Source organism: Chiloscyllium punctatum, chromosome 1 (genome assembly GCF_047496795.1).
Source record: "Chiloscyllium punctatum isolate Juve2018m chromosome 1, sChiPun1.3, whole genome shotgun sequence".
NCBI classification, from domain to species: domain Eukaryota; kingdom Metazoa; phylum Chordata; class Chondrichthyes; order Orectolobiformes; family Hemiscylliidae; genus Chiloscyllium; species Chiloscyllium punctatum.
Genome location: NC_092739.1, coordinates 105,035,176 through 105,059,696, shown reverse-complemented (window position 1 = coordinate 105,059,696; position 24,521 = coordinate 105,035,176). Strand labels below are relative to the sequence as shown.

The 24,521-nt window shown below is 40.8% G+C and overlaps 1 protein-coding gene across 9 annotated transcripts in view; it reads left to right on the top strand.

Annotated features, from left to right (window-relative positions):
• Positions 1-24,521, top strand: part of LOC140478155 (protein unc-13 homolog B-like) — a 566,607-nt gene that overhangs the window by 474,929 nt on the left and 67,157 nt on the right. For all 9 annotated transcript variants that reach the window (XM_072571666.1, XM_072571665.1, XM_072571670.1 and 6 more), the window contains 5 exons: positions 5,055-5,181; positions 16,249-16,345; positions 19,017-19,160; positions 20,403-20,480; positions 24,302-24,379. In XM_072571666.1, the coding sequence (XP_072427767.1) occupies positions 5,055-5,181; positions 16,249-16,345; positions 19,017-19,160; positions 20,403-20,480; positions 24,302-24,379 (524 nt within the window). The remainder of the gene's footprint in view (positions 1-5,054; positions 5,182-16,248; positions 16,346-19,016; positions 19,161-20,402; positions 20,481-24,301; positions 24,380-24,521) is intronic.

The window sequence follows — 24,521 nt, the reverse complement described above, 5'->3', positions numbered from 1 at the left end:
CATTGTAGAGGGGAGAGGGACTCACTGAGATCCTTGCCTGCTGCACTTTTCCAGCACCACACTTTTCAACTCTGCTACATTATCATTCCCACTTAAATTGAAATTCTTGCGTAGAATTAAGGAGGAAGACAATGGGTAAGTGCATCACTGCAGGGAAACAATTGAGTAACATCAGATTCTACTCTAAAATTATAGCCACAATGAAAAGGAATCAAAGCTTACATGGCACCAAAATGAAATTAAATTTGGCTAAAATAAAATCTAAAATCAGGATACCAAAATGTTCTTGTATTCTTTAATCATCTGGGGTCTTGTTGCTATTGATAATTTTGGCTGATCTATATTCAATACCACCTCTTCAGAACAGCAATTCTTTAGCAGCTGTTTTCTAAATTTGGAAACTGTGGCATTGAAGAATGCACCTCAGCTGTTTGGAGATATAGGACATCACACTAGTTCTGAGGCATCTCTGCTTTCTAAAGCAAAACAGGAAACATTTATTACTTGTGTGTATAATTTTGAGCCAAATGAATCATTTAGTATACCAAACTTTTAACTGCAGAAGGTGTGTCCAGATTGTAGCTTCCTTACATGATGTGCCTGGAGCTGACTGCTCACCTATAGATTATTGTTCCTTGCACATTATTACATATCACCAATTTCCATCAATCCATAACATCCCTCAATTCTGCCCATACCTCAGCTAATCTGCTGAAACCTTTGTCTAGTCTTTATTATCTCTCAGCTTGAGTGGTTGAGTTCATATGCTGGATGTTTGGACTTGGACAATCCTACAAGTATGCTGTAAAACCAATTGTTTTGTCAAACATCTTATATGTGAAGAGCAGAAATGTTTTCTTCATAATTATTCAGAAGACTAAAGCCATTGCCTTCTGTTTCCAGTTCAAACAATGTTCTCTCTGCTCCTGACTCCATCCCCCTCTCTGGCATCTGATGAAGGCAAAATCAGTTTGTTCCCAACCTCAGCATCATATTTGATGAGAAAATGAGCCTCAGACAACATATACACACCAATAAGAAAAGAACCAATTCCCTATATACCTCAATAACTTTTGATTTCTTTGTCTGATAAGAAATCTATCTACCTCTGGCTTAAAAATATTCAGTGATCTACTTCCATCACTGCCCAAGGCAGAAACTTCCAAAAGCTCTCAGTTCACCACGAGAGCATAACTTACTGCATTTCTCTCCTGTAAGGCTGACCCCTAATTTTAAAATAGTACCCACCCTAATTGTATTCTTGCTCACAAGAGGAATATCCTTTCCATGTCCACTGAAGTGTGGCTATTGAGTGAGAAATAGAAGATGGGAAGATGCAGAGAAATCCAAAATCAGGAAAGAACTAGATAAGGTAGAGGGTGCTGAGGTCCTGCCAAGCTTAATGTCAGTCATTGACATTTTATTCTTCCATTTTCTATCTAGCGTCCATGCTGATAGCCTAGCCAAATAGGGAAAATAAACAGTGGCATAGGTTGTAGCCAGTGGCCCTTGGAAATGGTAGGATATTCAGCCACCACAATGATATGGCATGTTGGGGAAGGGTTTCCAATACTTGTCAATTAAGCCTTTAACCCTTTAACCTGACTCTCTTCTGTCTTCTACCCATTTTGTCTAAGTTTACAAATGATTAGTGGCAACGTGCCTCAAAGTCAGTACTTTCAAGAAAGGAAAAGTTAACAAGATAGAAGAAATGTTAACACTACAGAAATGAACAGTTGGGCTTAGTGCCCATGATTGTTAATATCTTTGCAACTTGATATGAATCATACCTTGAAGAGATTATGAATAAAGATTGAAAAATTTACAGGGAGAATAACTGTGAAAATGTGTGGGTGTGCGGCATAATATTTGTAACTCCACATTTGGCGTTTAGCATTAGATGTGCTAAATTAAGAAACATAATTTGCATGTTCTAAATTAGATTCGGGCTTGCCAACATAAAGTTCATAGGAATAACTCTCAAAACTGTAAAAAAAAAGCTCATTAAGAAACAAGTTAGATAAATGACTGGGGAAATCTTGATTGTGTAATTGTGTGCAGTTAATTTTTCTCAGCAAAAATGTATGTTTCCATAATGCATCCAAGTTGAAGAGCATCCCAAGGCATTCATAGACCAGGCTTTCATGTAGGTCAGCAAACAGAAGGGAGAAAGATGAAAGGAATTCTCAATGAGTTATGGTAATAGGCTGAAACGATTTATATGTTGAAGAGTATGGATGATGAAGGAAGTCAACTGGATGATTAGTTTAGATTAGATTCCCTACAGTGTGGAAACAGGCCCTTCGGCCCAACAAGTCCACAGCGACCCTCCAAAGAGTAACACACCCAGACCCATTCCCCTCTGACTAATACACCTAACACTATGGGCAATTTAGAATGGCCAATTCACCTAACCTGCACATCCTTGGACTGTGCAAGGAAACCGGAGCACCCAGAGGAAACACATACAAACACGGGGAGAATGTGCAAACTCCACACAGATAGTCACCCAAGGCTGGAACCGAACCTGAGTTCCTGGTGCCGTGAGGCAGCAATGCTAACCACTGATCCACCGTGCTGCCCGTGATCATTGTAGTAATCAAGTCTGGAGGTGACCAAAGCATGAACCTAGCTTTTAACAGCAGATAGACTGGGATGCGTAGACATGTGCAGTGTAACAAATAAAGGTCTTTATGATGAACAGATCATAGAATCAGGAGCTCAGTTCTAGGTTAAATACAGCAATTTGGTGGCAAGAATGTAAAGTTTGGAGCAAGGGCTCAAGATGATGACTTTAGTCTTATTAATATTTATCTGGAGAAAGTGGACTGGTTTGTAAGGCAGTATAATTGGAGAGGGGTAAATGAAGCATGGTTGCTAGGTTTTGCATTTGGAATGCCTCTGGAAGGTATTGCCAAAAGGTGGGGCCCAAGGATAGTCTCCTGAAGTTCCAAAGTAATAATGGGAGCATAAACCATTTATAGATATAGTTTGGTTTTAATCTAGTGAGTTATAATCTATTTAGCACATGCAAGGCCATCACACTGAACTGGACAATGAAAGAGAGTTATTGGAAAGGTTGTGAAATTACTCCCACAGATGCCAGTATCCTGTCACCAGGTTAATCTTTATTTACACGTGAACAGTCCTTGACTTTAGTACTGCCTGTTCAATCTCAGCTGTCAGAATGGCAGTATCTCTGACACGACTTATTTATCTGTCAGCCAGGGCTTCCTGATTGAGCAGTTCAACAGCCCCAAATGGGGAACTGGTATTCTATGATGTCCAGCTGGCTGACCTCGTTACAATCACTACATCCCTTCCCCTCTGAGACTGAAGATAAGGGCAGTCCTTTTTCTTGGAGAGTCTTCTGGGTCGTTTTAGCACTAGGTGACTGCTACAAGTGGCTTATAACAGAAGGGAGCTTGACTCTTGCTCCAGAATTTTAATCTCTCCCTCCAGCTGCAAAAGCATCAAGGTGGTGATATCCATCATATCCATCTCTGATTCTGAGGACTTTTCAATGTTTGACAGAAAGGGTGAACCCAGGGGTACTTGCATACATTGATAAGTCCTCAGAATCGGAGATGGACATGATGGATGTAGCTGCCTCGACACTTTTGCCATTGGAAGAAGAGAGTGAAATTTTACTGAGGCACTCCTGGCATAAGGGGCAAGCTCCCAGGAGTTACACGCTGCCCATATTGGTCACAAAATCAGAGGAACCTGACCCGGTGCTTAAAAAGAAATCCTCAAAAGGCACTCTAAGAAAAAGGACTTGCCTATGTCCTCTGGACGTCAACTAATATGTGTTTTTGCATAGTCACATCATTAATCCCACATATCAAACAATGTCTAAGCATCTCATGAAGGGTGAAAGTAAATTCATATGCTTCTGCCAGCCATTTTAACCTAGTTGAATCAGATATGGATTCCCCGGTTCTCGAATTTTCGAGTAAAAATGATGTCTGCCTGATTTTTTTTCCTCTCTTTCTCTGGGTTCTGACTTCACCTGTCCACTCCTTTCACTCTTTCTCTCACTCTCTCTCTCTCTCTCTCTCTCTCTCTCTCTCTCTCGCTTGCTCTCTTCCTCTCCCTAGAACCGAGCACAAACCCCCAACTGAAGTCAATTTGTTGTCTCATATGAGGTCAGCATAACCTCTTTGTTCCCAAAACCTATTAAAGCCTAGCATATTGTATCTTTTGTTACCTGCTCCTCAACCTGTCTTGATAACTTAGACAACTTATGCACATGTACACCCAGGTTTGTTTGGTCCACCTCACCCTTTAGGGTAGCTATCTCTATTTTATGCAATCATTCCCTTTCCATCAAAATATATCCTCTTTCACTTCTCTGCATTGAAATTCACCTGCCACCTATCTGCTCAAGACCAGCTTATTAAGCTGTCCCCCACCCAAGTTTGCAATGTTTCCAACTTTTGTATCATCTCCAAACTCGGAAATTGTCCCCTGCAAGCCAAGATTTAGATCATTAATAGATATCTGAAAAGTAAGGGTCCCATAATCAAAAATTGTAAGCCTTCCTTTTGACCCAGAAAATCCATTAACCATTTCTCTTTGCTTCGTTTTCCACAGCCATTTTGTATTCCTGTCGCTACTGTCCCACTTATTTCATGAGCTGTAACTTTCTCAGAGGTCTGATGAGTTGTACTGTATTGAAAGCTCTTTGGAAGTCAGTCCATACCACATCAACAACACTACCCTCACCAACTATCTCTGGTAGCTTTTCATAAAGCTCTATCAATGAATTAAGTGCAATTTTCCCATAATTTTTCCTTTTACTAACTTGGAGAATTCAATCAGATCACCCCTTAATCTTCTAAATTCTATACAAAATGTTGAGAGAAAGGGAGTTTCAGGATTTTGACCCAACATCACTTTCCCTCCTAACTTTCCCTCCATCATAAGGTCAGCATGGGTTTAACTTTAATAATAAAATATGTCTTGCCGCAAGTTTGAAATTGAATAATGTTAAGGGAAAATATTTATGTAATATGCTTATGATAATATATTTTTATATTTTTATTCTTTAGAGCATGAGAAGCACAGGCTCTGCAAAAGTGCAGATTACATGAACTTACACTTCAAAGTGAAATGGCTGTATAATGAATATGTGAGAGATCTTCCAGCTATGAAAGAGACTGTACCTGAATATCCAGCGTGAGTATTGTGATGGGCTATGTACTTTTGGAGAAAAAACAGTATTTTATCTTGGGTGCAAATCCTTTTTAGAATTAGGTTTCTGTGGGAGATGATTTTTGATAAAGCATCCTGTTTCTAGAATCTGATCATGTGAGACAGTTGCTTGGGAGATAAACAACAGAAAAAGGATCAACATTAAGTTTGTGTGCGGGGTATTGGATTGTTTGAGTGGATTTGTTTCAATCAGGTTTTTGAGTTTAGAAAAAGCTAGCTACAGACCAGCAGAATTAATTTGAAATCTGTGTGCTGCCTACAAGAGTTTAAAACTCCTAATAACTGACAGACTTCACTAACAGTGAGTTAGACCTCTAGGTTAGCAAAGCTGAGAAGCGAGAGAGAGAAAACTCTATTATTAAAGGATATTAGAACAGGACAATTCTGACCAAGGTGGCTGTGCTTAAAACATTATTGATGCCTGTATTGAACTGGGAATTTACAATACTGGGAGGGTTGGTGGAGATTTGAGGGGAAATCCTTACCAGAAATAAGTAGGAATCCCAAAAAACCTTAACCCTCATACCAGTGTTAAAACAGTACGCAGACAAAGTGGTAAATCTTAACTTTTTTTGTAAGAATCTGGTTTAAGTTTTGGAGATGCAAATTAAATGGGTGCAGAAGGAAATTTAAACTTAGAGAAAAAGTGACTGTATTCATTGTTCACTTAATTGTATATTTAGCATTACAGTTATCAGTATTCACGAAGTTTGATTTTTGATAGGTAAAATGCTTCTGATTTAAACAGTGAATCTTGTGGCTTCTTCATAATTCTCCAGTAGCACTTCTGGGATGTTGTCATGGTCCATTGGCTTTGTAGTATGTAGTACCTTCCCTTGTTTCATGACCTCGTGTGGAATAGATCAAATTGTTTGAAAACTGGCATCAGTGATGCTGGGGACTACAGGAGGACACTGACATGGATCATCTTCCAGATACTTCAGACTGAAAATGTATACAGATGCTTCAGCTTTATCTTTTACTACGAAATGAGGCAGAATTGCCGAGCTTTGATTGGATCTGGTGGTTGTGGGATTGCTTATTTTGCTACCTTTTGGCATGCAAATATTCCTGTTTTGTAGCTTTACCAGATTAGTAGCTTGCTTTTCGGCTTGCCTTGCTGCTGTTAGTGTGCACTCCTACATTCAACATTGAACCAGGTTTGATGCAAATTGGACGAATCAAATTAGTTACAATAATGTAGAGGAGGAATACTTAAAGTGGATACAGGATGGTTTTCTGCCCAATACTTGAGGAACCAAGTCAGGAACAGACCATCTTAGAGTAGGTATTGTTCAATGTGCAAGGAATATTTGGTGATATCGTTGTAAGAGACCTTGTGAATGAGAACCATTATCAGATAGAATTTTTCATCAAGGTGGAGAGTGAGAAAGTTGATTCTGAGACTAGGGTTGTTTAGATTAGATTAGATTGCTTACAGTGTGGAAACAGGCCTTCGGCCCAACATGCCCACACCGACCATCTGAAGAGCAACCCACCCAGACCCATTCCCCTACATTTACCCCTTCGCCAAACACTACGGGCAATTTAGCATGGCCAATTCACCTAACCGGCACATTTTTGGACTGTGGGAGGAAACTGGAGCACCCAGAGGAAACCCACGCAGACATGGGGAGAATGTGCAAACTCCACACAAACAGTTGCCTGAGGCGGGAATTGAACCTGGGTCTCTGGTGCTGTGAGGCAGCAGTGCTAACCACTGTTCCACCGTTCTGAAACTTAATGAGGGAAACGACCATGGCATGAGACATGAGTTGGCTTTAATGGTTTTGGAAATGATATTGAAAGGAATAACAGTGGATAGGCAAAGGCAAACATTCAAAGAGCAAATGGTTGAAGTAGAAAATGGTTTATACCCGTCTGGCATAAGAGTACAAAGAGAACAGTGACCAATCCATAGCAAAAACAAAATGTACAAATTGGTAAGAATAAACAATAGTCCTGAGGTTCAGAAACTGTTTAAAAGTTGGCAAAGGAAGACTAAAGGATTGATTAAGAAGGGGCAAATAGAGTATGAGAGTAAGCTTGCAGGGAATACAAGAATTGACTGTAAAAGTTTCTATACGTATGAAAACTGAAAAAGATTGGTGAAAACTAACGTACCCCCCTCCAGTCAGAATCGGGGCATTTATAATGGGGAACAAAGGCTGACAAACTAAATTCATGATGTTGAGGTGCCAGTGTTGGACTGGGGTGGGCAAAGAAGCGCAAGCTTTCAGTGCACTGCTCCTTCATCAGATGGGTAGTGGGCAGGATCATAGGACACAGAATTTATAGTAAAAGATCAAAGTGTCACACAAATGATGTGATGTATTGAACAAACCAAGATTTCTGTTAAATCTTTAATCACGTAGCATGGGGATGCAGGTTTTGATTAATTAATATGTAAATCCCAGAATTTCTTCCATGTCACAACCCCAAGATAACATAAGATTTTATCAGTATATAAGAAAAGGCTGACGTCTCAGCTCAAACAATGCATTAAAGGTGTGAAGTTAGAGTCTGCCTGTATCCCAACTCTGAGTCAGAGTGACTGCATACAAATGGTGTGCTTTTTGAACAAAATAGAATGTATCTGCAAATACAAATTCACCCCATTGACTTAGGGAGGTGTGTGTGTGTGTATGCATGCATGCGTAGGAGAGAGAGTGCATGTCTGAGTTCGCGTACGTCAAACATTTACCTGTACCTCATCCAAAGTCATCTACTGCATCTGGTGCACCCGGTGTGGTCTCCTGTACATCAGGGAGGGACATCCGCAGCCACCAACCCCACCACCCAGTGGCTGAACACTTCAACTTCCCCTCCCACTCCATCAAGGCCATGCATGTCCTGGGCCGCCTCCACCGCCAAACCATTATGACCCACGTCTGGAGGAGGAACGCTTCATATTTCGCCTTGGGACCCTGCAACCACACAGGATAAACGTGGATTTCAACAGCTTCCTCATTTCTCCTGCCCTCACATTATCCCAGTCCCAAGCCTCCAACTCAGCACTACCCTTCAAACCTGTCCATCATTCCCCCCCCGATCTATCACATTCTCCCTCACCTTCATCCACCTCTGGCTTTCTCAGCTATCTTCCCCCAAATCCCTCCCCCTCCCATTTATCTTTCAGCCCCGATCCACAGGCCTCATTCCTGATGAAGGGCTTAGGCTCGAAACGTCGATTCTCTTGCTCCTTGGATGCTGCCTGACCTGCTGTGCTTTTCCAGCACTACACTCTCGACTCTGATCTCCAGCATCTGCAAGTCCTCACTTTCTCCTCCTTAACAGTAATCTAGGTTCACTCATGTATTGCATCAGTTGTATGACATTTTGATCTTTAACGATAAAGTCTGTTTCCTATGATCCTGTCCTACTGGCTACCTGACGAAGGAGCAGCGCTCCAAAAGCTTGTACTTTTAAATGAACTAGATTCATACTTTGCGCTGTCTTCACATAAGAAGATGCAAATAATGTACCAGAAAAGGTGGAGAGCACAGGTTTAGTGAGATTGAGAGACTAAAGTAAATCTATTAGTAAAGAAATGATGTTGGAGAAATTGATAGGATCAAAAACTAATAAATCCCCAGGACCTGATAATCTGCATCCCTTGAAATTGTGAATGAATTGATGATCATCTACCAAGAGTCTTTAGACTCTGTTACAGTTCCTACAGATTGGAGACTAGCTAATGTAACCTACTATTTAAAAAGGGAGGTAGAGAGAAAACGAAATTATAGACCAGTGAGCCTGACGTCACTGGTAAGGAAGACACTCAAGTCCATTATTAAGGCGTTTATTGCAGAGCATTTGGATAACAGTGGTAGAATCAGACACAGTCCGCATAGATTTGATGAGTCCTGATGAAGTGTTATGCCCGAAATGTCGACTGTCTTGCTCCTCAGATGATGCCGAATGTGCTGTGCCTTTTCCAGTGCCACACTTTATGGACATAGATTTACTAAAGGCAAATCATGCTTGGTAAGTCTACTGGAATTATTTGAGAATATAAGTGGTAGAGTTGTTTGGGGGAACCAGCGAATATGGTTTATTTCAATTTTCAGAATAATTTCAACAAAATACTTGGTGTGTAAACTTAAAGCGCATGGGATTGTGGGTATTATATTGAGTTGGATAGAAAATTGGTTAGCGTACAAGAAACAGAGTAGGAATAAATAGGTATTTTTCTGAATGGCAGGCAGTGACTAGACTCTCAGGGTGCCACACGATCGGTACTAGGTACCCAGCTAGTCACATTCTATGTTTATAATTTAGATAAGGGAACCAAATGTAATATCTCAAAATTTGTAGATGACATTAAACTGGATGGAAGGAGGAGATTGCAAAATGATTTGGACAGGCTGAGTGAGTGGTCAGTTACACGGCAGATGCAATATAATGTGGATAAATGTGAGGTTATTCATTTTGGTTGCAGAAATAGGAAGACAGACTATTCTTTTAATGGCTCTAAATTGAGAGAGGGAATATTCAACAAGACCTGGGTGTTCTCATGCATCAGTCACTGACAGTAAGCAAGCCCATGCAACAGGCAATAAAGGATTCTTGGTGCATATAGGCACCAATGATAAAAGTAAAAAAACGAGATGAGGTCCTGAAAGAAGAATTCAGGGAGCTTGGAGAGAAGTTAAAGAGGAGGACCTCAAAGGTAGTTATCTTGGGATTACTACCAGTGCCACGTGCTAGCCAGCGTAGAAATGAAAAAAATAGGCAGGATGAACATGTGGCTTGAGAGATGGTGTAGGAGAGAGGGGTTCAGATTTGTTGGACATTGGGACCGGTTCTGGGGAAAGTGAGACTATTACAAAATGGACGGTCTATATCTGAACCAGACTGGAACCAATGTCCTTGGAGTTTTTGCTACTGCTGTTGGGGAGGTTTGAAACTAATGTGGCAGGGGACTGGGAACCAGAAGAGAAAACAAGTAGGCAGCGAGGTGGAAACTGGAGACTGTAAGAATCATGAAGATAGCATTAATAAGGGGAAGAGTAGACAGAGAGCAGATGAGTGCAAAAGAACTGGTCGCCTGAAGTGCATCTACTTTAATGCAAGGAGTACAGTGTGTAACGCAGATGAACTTAGGGCTTGGATTGGTGCCTGGGAGTATGATGTCATTGCAATCACAGAGACTTGGTTGAAGGAAGGGCATGGCTAGCAACTAAATGCGGAACGTTTCAGAGAACACCTCTGGGACACCCGCACCAACCAACCCAACCACCCCGTGGCTGAATACTTTAACTCCCCCTCCCACTCTGCCAAGGACATGCAGGTCCTTGGCCTCCTCCATCGCCAGACCATGGCAACACGACGCCTGGAGGAAGAGTGCCTCATCTTCCGCCGAGGAACCCTCCAACCACAAGGGATGAATGCAGATTTCTCCAGTTTCCTCATTTCCCCTCCCCCCACCTTAACTCAGTCCCAACCCTCGGACTCAGCACCGCCTTCTTGACCTGCAACCTTCTTCCCGACCTCTCCGCCCCCACCCCCTCTCCAGCCTATCACCCTCACCTTAACCTCCTTCTCACCTATCGCATTCCGAATGCCCCTCCCCCAAGTCCCTCCTCCCTACCTTTTATCTTAGCCTGCTCGGCACACCCTCCTCATTTCTGAAGAAGAGCTTATGCCCGAAACGTCGATTCTCCTGCTCCTTAGATGCTGCCTGACCTGCTGCGCTTTTCCAGCAACACATTTTTCAGCTAGCAACTAAATGTTCTGGTTATAGATGCTTCAGACAGGACAGGCAGGGAAGTAAGAAGAGGGGGTGGAGTTGCATTACTGGTCAGGGATGAGATCACAGCTGTGCTAAAGGAAGACACTATGGAGGTCTTGGGTAAGGAGGCATTATGGGCGGAGCTGAAAAATAAGAAGGGCGCAGTCACACTATTGGGGCTGTATTACAGGCCTCCCAACAGTGAGCGTGAGGTAGAACAGATTATGGAAAATTGTAGATGCGATAGGGTAGTGGTGATGGGAGATTTTAATTTTCCCAACATTGACTGGGATACACTTAGCGTCAGAGGTCTGGATGGGGTAGAATTTGTAAGAAGCTTCCAGGAGAGTTTTCTCGAGCAGTATGTCAATAGTCCAACGAGGGAAGGGGCCATATTGGACCTGGTATTGGGGAACGAGCCAGGACAAGTGATAGACGTTGCGGTGGGGGATTTCTTTGGGAACACTGACCACAATTCTGTAAGTTCTGTAAGTTTTAGAATACTCGTAGATTAAGATGAGAGTGGTCCTAAGGGAAAAGTACTAAACTGGGCTAAGGCCAATTATATCAAAATTAGGCAGGAGCTCGGAAATGTGGATTGGACACAGTTATTAGAAGGGAAGTCCACATTTTGATATGTGGGAGGCTTTCAAAGTTAAGTTAAAGATAGTGCAGGATAGGCATGTCCCATTGAAGGCAAAGAATAGGAAAGGAAAGACTCGTGAACCGTGGATGACAGGAGAAATTGTACGACTAGCCAAGAGGAAAAGGGAAGCGTACATAAGGTCTAGGCAGCTAAGAACAGAACAGGCCCTGGAGGAATATCGGAAGAGTAGGACAAGTCTTAAACGAGGAATCAAGCGTGCTAAAAGTGGGCATGAAATAGCTTTAGCGAGCAGAATTAAGGAGAATCCCAAAGCATTTTATTCTTATATCAGAAGAAAGTGAGTAACTAGAGAAAGGATTGGTCCACTAAAAGATAAAGAAAAAAGGCTGTGTGTTGAACCTGAGAGAATGGGTGAGATTCTGAATGATTACTTTGCATCAGTGTTCACTGAGGAGAGGAACATGATGAATCTTGTACCCAAAAGAGAAAATGATGGAAAATCTCAGCAGGTCTGGCAGCATCTGTAAGGAGAGAAAAGAGCTGCGTTTCGAGTCTAACTGACTCTTTGTCAAAGCTTTGACAAAGGGTAAGTTAAACTCGAAACATCAGCTCTTTTCTCTCCTTACAGATGCTGCCAGACCTGCTGAGATTTCCCAGCATTTTCTCTTTTGGTTTCAGATTCCAGCATCTGCAGTAATTTGCTTTTGTTATGATGAATCTTGGATTAGAGATAGAAGTTTGATTAGTCTGGATCACGTTAGTATAAGTAGGGAAGATGTATCGGTTAGGCTAGAGGTTATTAATATGGACAAATCCCCAGGACCGGATGGGATCTATCCCAGGTTGCTGAGTGAGACGAGAGAGGAAATAGTTGGGGCCCTGACAGATATCTTTGTAGCATCCTTAAACACAGCTGAGGTACTGGAGAACTGTAAGGTTGCTCATGTTGTTCCCCTCTCTAAGAATGGTAGTAGGGATATTCTGGGTAACTACAGGCCAGTGAGCTGATGCCAGTGGTGGGAAAGTTGCTGGAGAAGGTACTGAGGGATAGGATCTATTTATATTTAGAAAAGAATGGGCTTATCAGTGATAGGCAACATGGTTTTGTGCAGGGGAGATCGTGCCTGACCAACTTAATAGAGTTCTTTGAGGAAGTGACCAAGTTGATAGATGAAGGAAGGGCTGTAGATGTCATATACATGGACGTTAGTACGGCGTTTGATAAGGTTCCCATGGTAGACTAATGGAGAAAGTGAAGTCACATGGTGTGCAGGGTGTTCTAGCTAGGTGGATAAAGAATTGGTTGAGCAACAGCAGATAGAGAGTATTAGTTGAAGGGAGTTTCTCAAAATGGAGAAAGGTGACCAGTGGTATTCCACAGGGGTCAGTATTGGGGTCACTGTTGTTTGGGATATACATAAATGATTGAGAAGAGGGCACTGTTGGTATGATCAGTAAGTTTGCAGATGACATGAAGATTTGTGGAGTAGCAGAAACTGTAAGGGACTGTCAGAGAATACAGGAGGATATAGATAGACTGGAGAAGTGTGGAAAAGTGGCAGATGGATTTCAATCCAGACAAATGTAAGGTGATGCATTTAGGCAAGACTAATTCTAGAGAGAATTATACAATGAACAGAAGAGCCTTGGGAAAAGTTGATGGACAGAAATATCTGGGAGTGCAGGTTCATTGTACCCTGAAAGTTGCTGCACAGGTGGATAGAGTGGTCAAGAAGGCATATATAGTATTCTTGCCTTCATTGGACGGGGTATTGAGTATAAGAGTTGGCAAGTCATGTTAAAACTGTACAAGACATTGGTTCGGCCGTATTTAGAATACTGTGTACAGTTCTGGTCACCACATTACCAAAAGGATGTGGACTCTTTGGAGAGGGTGCAGAAAAGGTTTACGAGGATGTTGCCTGGTATGGAAGGTACGAGCTATGAAGAGAGGTTGAGTAGGTTAGGTTTGTTTTCATTAGAAACAGAAGATTGAGGGGGGACCTGATTGAGGTTTACAAAATCATGCAGGGTATAGACAGGGTGGATAGAGACAAGCTTTTTCCCAGAGTAAAGGATTCGATAACGAGAGGTCATGCTTTCAAGGTGAGAGGTGAAAAGTTTAAGAGGGATACACGTGGCAAGTACTTCACACAGAGGGTGGCAGGTGTCTGGAACGCGTTGCCAGAAGAGGTGGTAGAGGCAGGCATAGTAGGTTCATTTAAGATGCGTCTGGACAGATGCATGAGTAGATGGGGAGCAGAGGGATACAAATGCTTAGGAATTGGACGACAGGTTTAGTCAGTAGATTTGGATCAGCTCAGGCTTGGAGGGCCGAAGGGCCTGTTCCTGAGCTGTAAATCTTCTTTGTGCTTTGTTCTTTTAAGAAGGCAAACCATATTTTGGCTTTCATAGTGAGAGGATGCAAGTACAATAACAAGGATGTCTTGCTGCAATTATACAGGCCATTGGTGAGGCCAAACTGGAATATTGTATGCAGTTTTGGTCTCCTTATCTGAGGAAGGATACTCTTACTCTGGCAGAGTGCAGCGGAAGGTTTACCAGGTTATAGACTGGGTTGGCCAGACTGAGCTTTGAGAATAGATTGAGTTAATCAGGATTGTAATCATTAGAATTTAGAAGAATGAGGGACATCTCATAGAAAGCTATAAAATTCTAACAGGACTAGAAGGGTTTTATGTAGGATGGTGTTATGGACTAAGCCAGACCACTCAAAACATTCTTAAGCAGGCAGCCCAGACCGTAACTTTGTTATTTGTTTTGGTAAGTGTACAGTGAAAATTACCCAGAGTAAGTAGCTCGGTTGAGTACCAGGTTTTAAAACAGGCAAAATATTTGTTCACAAAATTACGGAATGAAACACAAAGAACAGATTATAGAACACTCACCGAACTCAGTCTATCCAGACTAGACTTAATTATGCTGTTCCAAAAACACACAATAGTTCCAATAAACAAACTCCATAAACACAGAGTAAAACTGAAACAGAGGTTGGCAGGTCAAAGTTAGAAGGGCAGAAGGAGAGGGAGAAGTTCCAGTTTCAAACTGACTTCAACAGCCTTTTTCACACACACCATGGCTGAACTGAATTAACCAAAATTCTGAACTGAACTCCACAGTTGGAGAGCTGGCCACACCCCCTTTTATTATACAGGTTACTTTTAAAACATAAAAACTTTGGCTTGGAGTCTCATCTGTTTAGGTATAAACAAAAGGGCCTCCCTTTTCATCTCTGTACCACTTCAGCCGATTCAGAGCCTGGGATGTTTTATGACTTCTCTGAAAAAAATCAAGGACACAGTATCCTTGAGAAAAGGAACAGCTTTTTAAAAAAAGGACCAGCTTTGTGACAAAGGATGTTCCCAGTGGTGGGAGTCCAGAGCCAGGGGTCATAGTTGAAGGATAATGGGTAAACATTTTAGGACTGAAATGAGGAGAAATGTCTTCATCTGGAGAGTGGTGAGCCTGTGGAATTTGCTACGACAGAAAGTTTCACTAAGGCCAAAACATATGTGCTTTCAGGAAGGATATGGATTTAGATTTTGCCAAAAGGGTATGCGGGAGGATGGGATTAGGGTATTGAGCTCAAAAATCAGCCATGATCATATTGAATGACCGATCAGGCTCGAGAAGTCGACTGGCCTACTCCTGCACCTGTCTTCCATGTTTCTACAATCCCTTGGCTTGATAGGAAATGTAGAGTGGAGATACGTCAGGCTATAAGGATACAGATTATGGTTGAATATAAATCTGCTTCTGTTGATAGATCAGTGTGTTATAGATCCCTAGTTTTGAGCTGTTACACATATCTGAATCTAACCTGTATAAATGGTGGTAAAGCCACTCAATATAATGGAAGTATCCCCAATATGAAGACAGTACTTTGACTCAATAAAGGCCATTCCTGCTGATCGTATCATGGACATCTGTGATCGGTAGATTCTTGAATACAAGGTCTATATTTAGATTTGTTGTTGGCTGCTGCAGGACCAATTTGACATCTAGCTCCTTGAGGCCTTGGTAACCCCGTTAGTCGTGGTGCGACTAAGTCATTCTTGGACATGGACATTGTACTCCCCGATCCAGAGTAGATTCTGTACCTTTGCCACCCTCTGCACTTCTTCCAAGTCATGTTGGACATGAAGAAGGCATGATTAATCAGCTGAAGGAGGGCAGTATGTTGGCTACCTTGCCCGTGTTTGACTTGATGCTACTGTGTCTGAAGTCAAATGTTGAGGAACCCCAAGCAATTGCCATCCAATTGTATTCCACTGTGCCTTTATTGAGTTTATCCTGCCAGTGGACTAGAATATTCGTGGGATAGTGATACTGGTGCTTGGGACATTGACTCTAAGGTATAATCTGGTGATTTTAATTATGTCAAGATATCGCTAGGCTAGTCTGAATTAGCTCTCCCAATTCTGTTGTAAGCCCCAGATGTTAAAAAGGAGGAATTAACAAGCCTACAGGATTGAATGTGCTGCTTTCATTTCTGGGCCTGAGGTCATTAGTGCATGATTCATAGTGTTGTATTTCTTTTTGACTTTCAAGAATTTTCTGTGTATTAAAATACTAATAATATGACTGAAAAAATGCTAACTGACTCATTATAAGTTTATCTGAAGTTCATTTACACCTTGATGACTGGATTTGGTCTTGCATACTCTAGGTGGTTTGAACAATTTGTAATGCAGTGGTTGGATGAGAATGAGGAGGTTTCATTAGAATTCCTACATGGAGCTCTTGAGAGAGATAAAAAAGATGGGGTATGTATCCAGGATTTATGTTAAGCTTGTTTGGAAAATTGAAAGTTAGATATTTGATAAGGAACTGCCTTTTGATACTAAGCAATCTCAAAAACACTCCTATTGTATTTATTTCAGCTATTTGAACTTGTAGGTATACCTTCTACCTTCTCACCAGGCACTGCACCCATCCCCTACCCAATATAATATCTCCGGGTGTATGTTTGGTACAGGAGTCAGAGCTTAGAGCTAGTAGGGATGCTACTTTGATTTTTATCTGACCTTCCAGTTTCAGATTTAGTTAAGTACTGCTCCCCAGCCTCTGTTGGGAAGTTCTCCTACAATGGCTATATAGTTCTGACATAGCAGACTTCAAGGACTGACATTTCAACAGAGTGCAGACAGTCTCCAGTCTATATGCAAACCAAAGTATTTTATGAAGCCTGTTTTGATTTTCCTTTTTGTGTCTCTGCAAAGCAGTTCTCCTGAGCATTGCATTAGTCTTAGCTACAAGAATTAATGGGCTGAATTTCCTAGCCTTGAGGAGATGGGATTGGAGCAAGTGGACTGAGAAAATAGCAGGGAGCTTTGTTGGAGACTTCCCAGAAGCAGTTTGAGAGAAAATCCAATGCCAAGCTTCCCCATGCCAAACTGAGATTTTTGTTTATTTCAAAAATATACTATATTCCGAGAAAAAAAAAATCCATGTATTGTCACTAAAGCAATTCATTTTTCTATAATTTTAGCATATGGAGATCAAACAAACATTGGAGTTTGACTTTCCTGATAGTTCCAAACCCAGGCATTTTTTATTTATACAAGATACTATATCTACATGCATTTGAGGCACCGATAACTGAACAGACCTCCATTGTACTTTGACTGAAAGCCTTTAGACAGTGGTCTTTCCCCACTGTACCCTGATGGCAGTTGTCCCAAACTGTGTCCCTCAGCACGTGGTCCTGGACCTTGGAATGTGCCAGTCTGCAATACTCTGTCGAGGTAAATTCCATACTCTCAAAAAGCAACATGTTTTTGGCAGACCAAAGATTTCATTGAATTGATGGTCCTCCAGATGCAGTCCATGTTTGTTTTGGTGTGTATCCCAGGAAACGGACCATACAGCCCAGAGTCCTGAATCATGGAACTACTTGGAACAAACCTTGACAAGAACCACTGCATCTTCTGCAGATTTCCTTTGTAAAAGCACATTGAAGAAGAAAATGTGTGATAGTCTGTACCCCTCTACACCTGCCTTGTGGGTAGTGTGCAATGGCGCAGAGAGACTACACATACATAAAGGATATGATAGGCAGTGCCCATCCCTCCATCAGCTAAACTATTTCTTGGTGCTTGTTGGAAAGTTCTGGCAATAACACATTCTGCCAAATGAGTTTGACAGTCTGCTCAGGAAACAATCCAACAAGATCTACCCTCTCGTTTTCCTGCAGAGTGTCGAAGACACTATGTACTGACCACTTCCTGATGGTCAAAGGTGTTTTTCTTTATAAATTTCTCCACGAAGGACTTGTGATATGGAACAGTCCAACTACTTGGTTCAAGGTCAGACCCATCCTCTGCAACACCAGAGACAGGCAGAACCTCAGTTTGTAGTAACACTTGGTGTTTTCATACTGAAATTCAAGGCACAGCTGAATGCAAACATACATATGGGTGGTCATCAGGATAAGAATATTATTGGGTATTTACCCCCGACCTCCACCACCACCACTACCTCCTTATCCAGAGCTTTGTAACATGATGTCTTTGTAGATGTGGTCCATCTTAGATCTTCGGACGAAGTGCAAGATGGCTTGGGTGACTGCGACAGTGCAGGTTCTGAGAATAGGCCAGACCTGCACCATGTACAACACCGACAGTATCCCACACCTCATGACCAGAATTTTACCCACAATTGAGAGGGAGCGGTGCTCCCAAAAATCTAGTTTCTGCCTCACGTTAGCAATACGCTCCTCCCAAGTTTGTGGGCACACCCTGGCCCATCTAAACCATATTTCCAGCACAGTTTAGGTAATCTATCCTGACGGTGAAGGAAGTAAAGTATTGGTTGACCCAGTTGCCAAAGACAAACTGATATAGTCGGGGGCCTGGTGATTGTAGGCGCCATCCTCAGTGAAACAGCCACAAAAATGAAAATGTATACATCTGTTTCGAAAAGTTTCTTCACAAAAGGCTGATCTGATATTGACAGAAGGGTTAGAATGTGCACATCTATAATGGCCTCTTATAATGATGGAGTTCGATTTTGTGATGAGTACATTGAAATCAAACTCTAACTAGAAATGTATATTAGTGGACTCTGTCTAACCTATTTTTGACTTGTGTTGTTTAATATTAAATTACATTTTGAAACTCCTAGCATTCTTGAAAACTGAAGACTGATAAGGAATAGTGGTGTTTTGCTTCTGGTTGCAAATGAAAAAAGTGTTCCGATTACTTTAACTATGGCACAACATAAAAATGTAAAAGTATCAAATAGAAAGAAAGCATTCCTGAATCTCCTAAACTGTAAACAAGAATTCCGTTTTGATTAATGGAATCCAAAGTGAATCCAAGCAGTTAATGTATAATTTGGGAATTAGAACATTTAACACGTGTTCTCTAAGTTTTTTTTATTGTATTCATTTTAAATTCTTTGATTTCTTTACTGAATTTGTATGTTGTACATCAGTTCCAGCAAACATCTGAGCATGCTTTATTCTCCTGCTCGGTGGTGGATGTTTTCACACAATTAAATCAGAGTTTTGAAATTATCAAGAAACTCGAGTGTCCTGATCCAGAGATAGTTGCTCATTACATGAGGCGATTTGCAAAGGTAAAAATATTCTTTTCAAAATTTCAAGCTGAAAGGATTTGATGACAACATGTGAACTTTGGTAGTGACTTGTTACATCATTGTTTTCTTAGTAAAGGATCAATTTTAACCCTTCCCACCAACAGAACCAGGTAGTCAGTCAGTTAAAATAGCTATTTTAATTTACACCATCCAATTCTACTGTGAACAATAAAGAGGAACACACACCAAATGACAGCAAGGTCCAAAGATATCTGTGAGGTCCAGATTGAAATTTTAACATGGTGTCTGTGTGGCAAAGCTGTGTGACATCTAGACCAGGCCAACGTTTTGACAAAACAAAACAAGGCCAGAGAAGACCCTGACAGGTAACTTTGTTTGCAGTCATGGAGGAGTGAGTATGCTTCTCTCCCACAGTCATAATGCTGGCCTGACCACCTCTTCCAATTTGATTATCCATAAACCATTCCTTCAAATGCCCACGTGTTCTCTTGCTTCCTTAAATCATCCATCAATTCCTGCTAATTCAGGAAGGATGCTGGAAGGCCCATAAAAAGAGATCAGGTAGCTGGAGTATCCTGAGCACACTGTGCAAGTTTAGTGGTTTGGCATCTGCCTCAGAACGGCAGCTGCAAGACTCCAGGCAGTAAGTTCAAGTCAGAAATTAATTGTTTGTCTTTTTTCTCCTACTTTTAAACATGTAATTGATTAGTTTTGCTGTTGCTTCTGATAATACTATAATTCATTGTATACGCTAAGCAGACTTCAAAATGATGTTTTGTGTTGATGTTTAATTTCTGTGTAATGAAGTTTACTGAGACATAGGTTGTCCCAGTCGAAGTGGTGTCCTTCCTTATCTGTATATAAGGATACTAATGAGAGAGGTCATGTCTTTTTTGTGGCTACTTGATGTTCATGTATCCTGGTGACAATTTTTCTGCCTATTTGTCCAATGTAGTGTTTGTTACAATTCTTGCAAGGTATTTTGTAAATGACATTACTTTTCCTTGTTGTCTGCATCGGGTCTTTCAAGTTCATTAGCTGTTGTTTTAGTGTGTTGGTGGGTTTGTGGGCTACCATGATGCCAAGAAGTCTGAGTAGTCTGGCAGTCATTTCCAGCTCAGCGAGCAAACCTGCATCCAGTAAACTTGTATTTAAAATTTGTACCAACTCTGTTTATTGTTAGCAATTAATAACATGTTTATTGCTCATGAACATTTGCAGAAGGAATTGAGGTCATAAATGTTTCTTTCTATTTGGCAGACAATAAGCAAAGTGCTGCTACAGTATGCCGACATTATTCTGAAGAACTTTAAGAGCTACTGTTCTAAGGAGACACTAGTCAGTATATTTTCTTTATTCTAATTCTGACTAAGTTATTGTTTAAGATTTAGCTATCTCTCTGTAACAGAAGAAAGGTATTTATGTTCCTATTAATAAAATGTAAGATCATATGGTTTTGTACAAAATTAGCATTGACCTACCATTTTATAGAATTCTGTTTTTATTGCATAATTTAATGCGTTTGTCCAAAATTTTGTTCCTGGGCATCTTTATCATACCATATTTCTCTGCATGAATTTGATTTAGCATCATTCATTGCAATCAACTAATCGATGTCTTCTGAAAATTGTCCATAATCAATGCTGGATGACACAAACATTCCTGCAACTATTAATAGGGAAGACTGACCTTTGCCCCAGCTGCATTTTATTTCCTGATATTTGTCTTTAAGCTTAACCAGAACATTCAAACTTCAGTGCTGTGTTTGACCTCCACCACATAGTGACATAATTGATAAGACTACCTGATTAATTCTGTGATGTTCTTAACTTGGATCATCCTTCTGCTCATCTGTCGCTTAAATTCACATCTTGCCTTTTTCACCCATAAATTTGACTACTGTAATGCTCTGCTTCCCATCTATATAAACTTGTGCTTATCTTACATGTATACATTTGGAGCAGGAGCAGACCATTCAGTGTCTCTGGCTGTTCCACCATTATAAAATATCATGGCTGACCTGCCTCTGGCCTCAATTTCATATTCCTGCCTACCCCGATAACTGTTGACACCTTTGTGAATCAAGAATCTATGCACTCAAAAGTAATTGATTCCTCCATCACTCACTGGGGAAGAGAGTTCCAAAGACTCAAGAGACTCTAAAAGAAAAGAAGTCCTCACATGTCAGTCTTAACTGGTAGTATCATTCACTCTCGCTTCTCCTGCTCCCCCAATCTCCCCAACCACCTCCATTCAGATTTTAATTGTATCATTTAGTTCAGGTCTCTCCCACAAGGTGAAACAGCATCAACCCTGTCAAGTCCCTCATGAGCATGTTTCATAAAGATTGCCTTCATACTTCTAAACTTCAATGGATACAAGGCTAGCCATCCTCAAAAGATAATTCCTCCGTCTCAAGTGTCAGTCCATGAACCTTGTCTGAATTGTCATGAGTCTATTTACGTTCTTTCTGTAATAAGTAGGTCAAAACTGATGTGGACTGACTAATTCTCCATTGAAAACATCCTTACATTTATGTTTCATTCCCTTTGCAATAAACAAGAACATTCCATTTTCCTTCCGAATTACTTGCTATACCTGTATACTAGCTCTATATAAATCATGGATCAGGATTCCTGATCCCTCTGTACTAAAGAGTTCTGAAATCTCTCTCCATTTAAGTTATATGTTTCTTTGTATTCCTCTTGCCCAAATGGAGAAGTTCACAGTTTCCTGCATTGTGTTAATTTTGCCAATGTTTGCCTCTGCATTGAGCTATCTATATCCTTTTGCAGACTGTTCATGTATTCTTCACAATTTACTTTCCTGCATATCTTTTATCATCAGCAAATTTAAAAACCAAATATTTGGACTCCTCAGCTAAGTCATTAATATAATTTGAGTAATTTAGGCTCCAAAACTGATTACTGTGGCACAACATTTGTCGTATCCGGTCAATCTGAAAACAGCCATTTATGTTCCTCTCTGTTTCCTATTAGTCAAATGATCCTCTATCTATGCTAATACGTTGCCTCCAAGACCAGGGTTGACCAGCATTTTTGCATGGGAATGCAACATTTCAACTTCCGCCAGCACTATTACCCAAAAACAAATATTTTGCATTGAAATGAAAGTTTTTTTCCTCTGAAGGACTTCAGTGTAATCATTTCCCACCTCGCTACCCCACCCTCACCCCCTCATTGTCATTGCCTGATTTACAGTTTCCCATCCCCACCCAGCACATTGCTTTCTCCACATGGCCCCTCATTTATTTCCTTCCCTCCCTACCAAGCCAGAGATTCCCTGAAAGCCCCCTTCACCATACCTGACCTACAGGCTCACCACCTAGCTCCATGCCTGGGGCTGCTCTTTGCTCCAAGATATGGGCTGCTTGCTACTGCTCAAATTACAGACTGGTTTTCTCCGACATTTGCTGTGGGTAGACTCACCCTATAAACTTGAAGCAGAGCACGTGGAGGGAAACAGCCTATGATTGGAGAAACAGCTTTTTTTTTAAACTGGGTTATAACTGCTCTCATGTAAGGTTGTGTAATTATTAATTATGGGAACCCTGTGAATGAGTTATACATTTGTCAGTGAGGCAGATGCTGGACCATACAGCCAAGAGGCCATAGATTGTGCACTCCGGAGGTAGTTTCAATTGAAGGGGAAACTTTTAAAATCAAGAAAGAAACGAGAGCAGAGGTATAAGGCATTGAAGAAGTGAATGATAATCAAAGTGTGATAGGAAGTGGTAGAAAATGCAGATGAGTGCAGCATAAATTGGAACTGACAGAGTAATAATGGTAAAAAAAACCAAACCTTCAGGCTCTTCATTTGAATACATGAGCATTTGTAACAAGATAGATAGGTTTACAGCACAAATAGTTATTTGAAGATTTGAATAAGGCTGTGTGCCTTCATTTTAACATTTAATCTTTGTTTAATGGCAGTCAGTCAGGTTTACCTTGGTTTGGGCTAAAATAGCAGTTGAAAGGAGGCAAAGATAGCTAATCCAATGAGATAAGAGCTTTTACAACACTGCTTGTGGACCAGGAGGAGCAGCAGTGTTTTCTTAAAGCTCAACAAGCTTAGATGTAGAACTGCTCCAACAGCAATCTCTGTGACTTGCCCAATATCCTTCCACCCACCTATTGTTAGACACGTATTATTGTGATTGGAAACCATCCATGGTCACCATCTGTTCCCACACCAGCATCTTCATAATCTCCCCTGCCACATAATCACCACCTGTTCCTACTCAGCTGCTGACTTCTACTGCAGCTTTTTAGCCCAACAGGCAACTGTCAATCAGGCTGGCTATAGATGGAAAACTAACAGAAAATATTAATAAATGTTAATAACTGCAATACATCTGAGAATAGAAATTGCTGGAAAAGCTCAGCAGGTCTGACAGCATCTCTGAAAGAGACCAGAGTTAACATTTTAATTCAAGTAACCCTTCCTCAGAACTCAATTCTGAGGAAGGGTCACTTGACTCAAAACATTAACTCTGATTTCTCTCCAAAGATGCTGCCAAACCTACTGAGCTTTTCCAGCAATTTTTATTTTTGTGTCTGATTTTACAGCATCCACAGTTATTTTGGTTTTATTAAGACATTTGAAAAGTCTGTTCTTTTGGACTTCCCACTCCCAACTTAACCACTGCTACCTCGGCTAACAACATGCCTCACAGATAAGATCAATGCCAAGAATCAGAGATCAATACAGCACTGAAAGGGGCTATTCTGCTCATTGAATCTTTTGAAGAGCATTCCAATTATTTTTACTCCTGTTTCCCTGTGTGTCGACAATTTTCTCGTACATTTACTCAAGTTCAACTCATACATATAAATATTGAGAAGGACGATTGTTCCAATACATATTTATATGGAATTGTATTCCTGCGCTCCTCCAGTCTGAAAGTATTTATCAACCACAATTCTTTGTTTTTTATCTTTTATCAATACTTCTATGCTGTGGCATTACATTAATGAACTGATTTAACTCAGCGAGAATTGCAAGTTGAACAGTAACCTTCATATCAATGAAACTCATTAAAGCTGTATAACATGCACAAGACTGAATGCAGATTTGGATGAAATTCAAATAATCTGGAGCAATGTTTTATTGAACAATTTTGCATTTCTATCCACTAGCCTTGTATTCTGATGAATAATGTACAACAACTGCGGGTTCAGCTGGAAAAGATGTTTGAAGCTATGGGTGGAAAAGAGGTAAGAGACAGAACTTCTAGGTTCCCTCTGTACAGACCAGAATTTTAATGATGTTGTAAAATGCTGTTCGAAGCAGTGATACTTTTTGTCTGCAAGTCATGAAGCATAATTTCAGAGCCCTTACAAATAAAAATGCATCTTC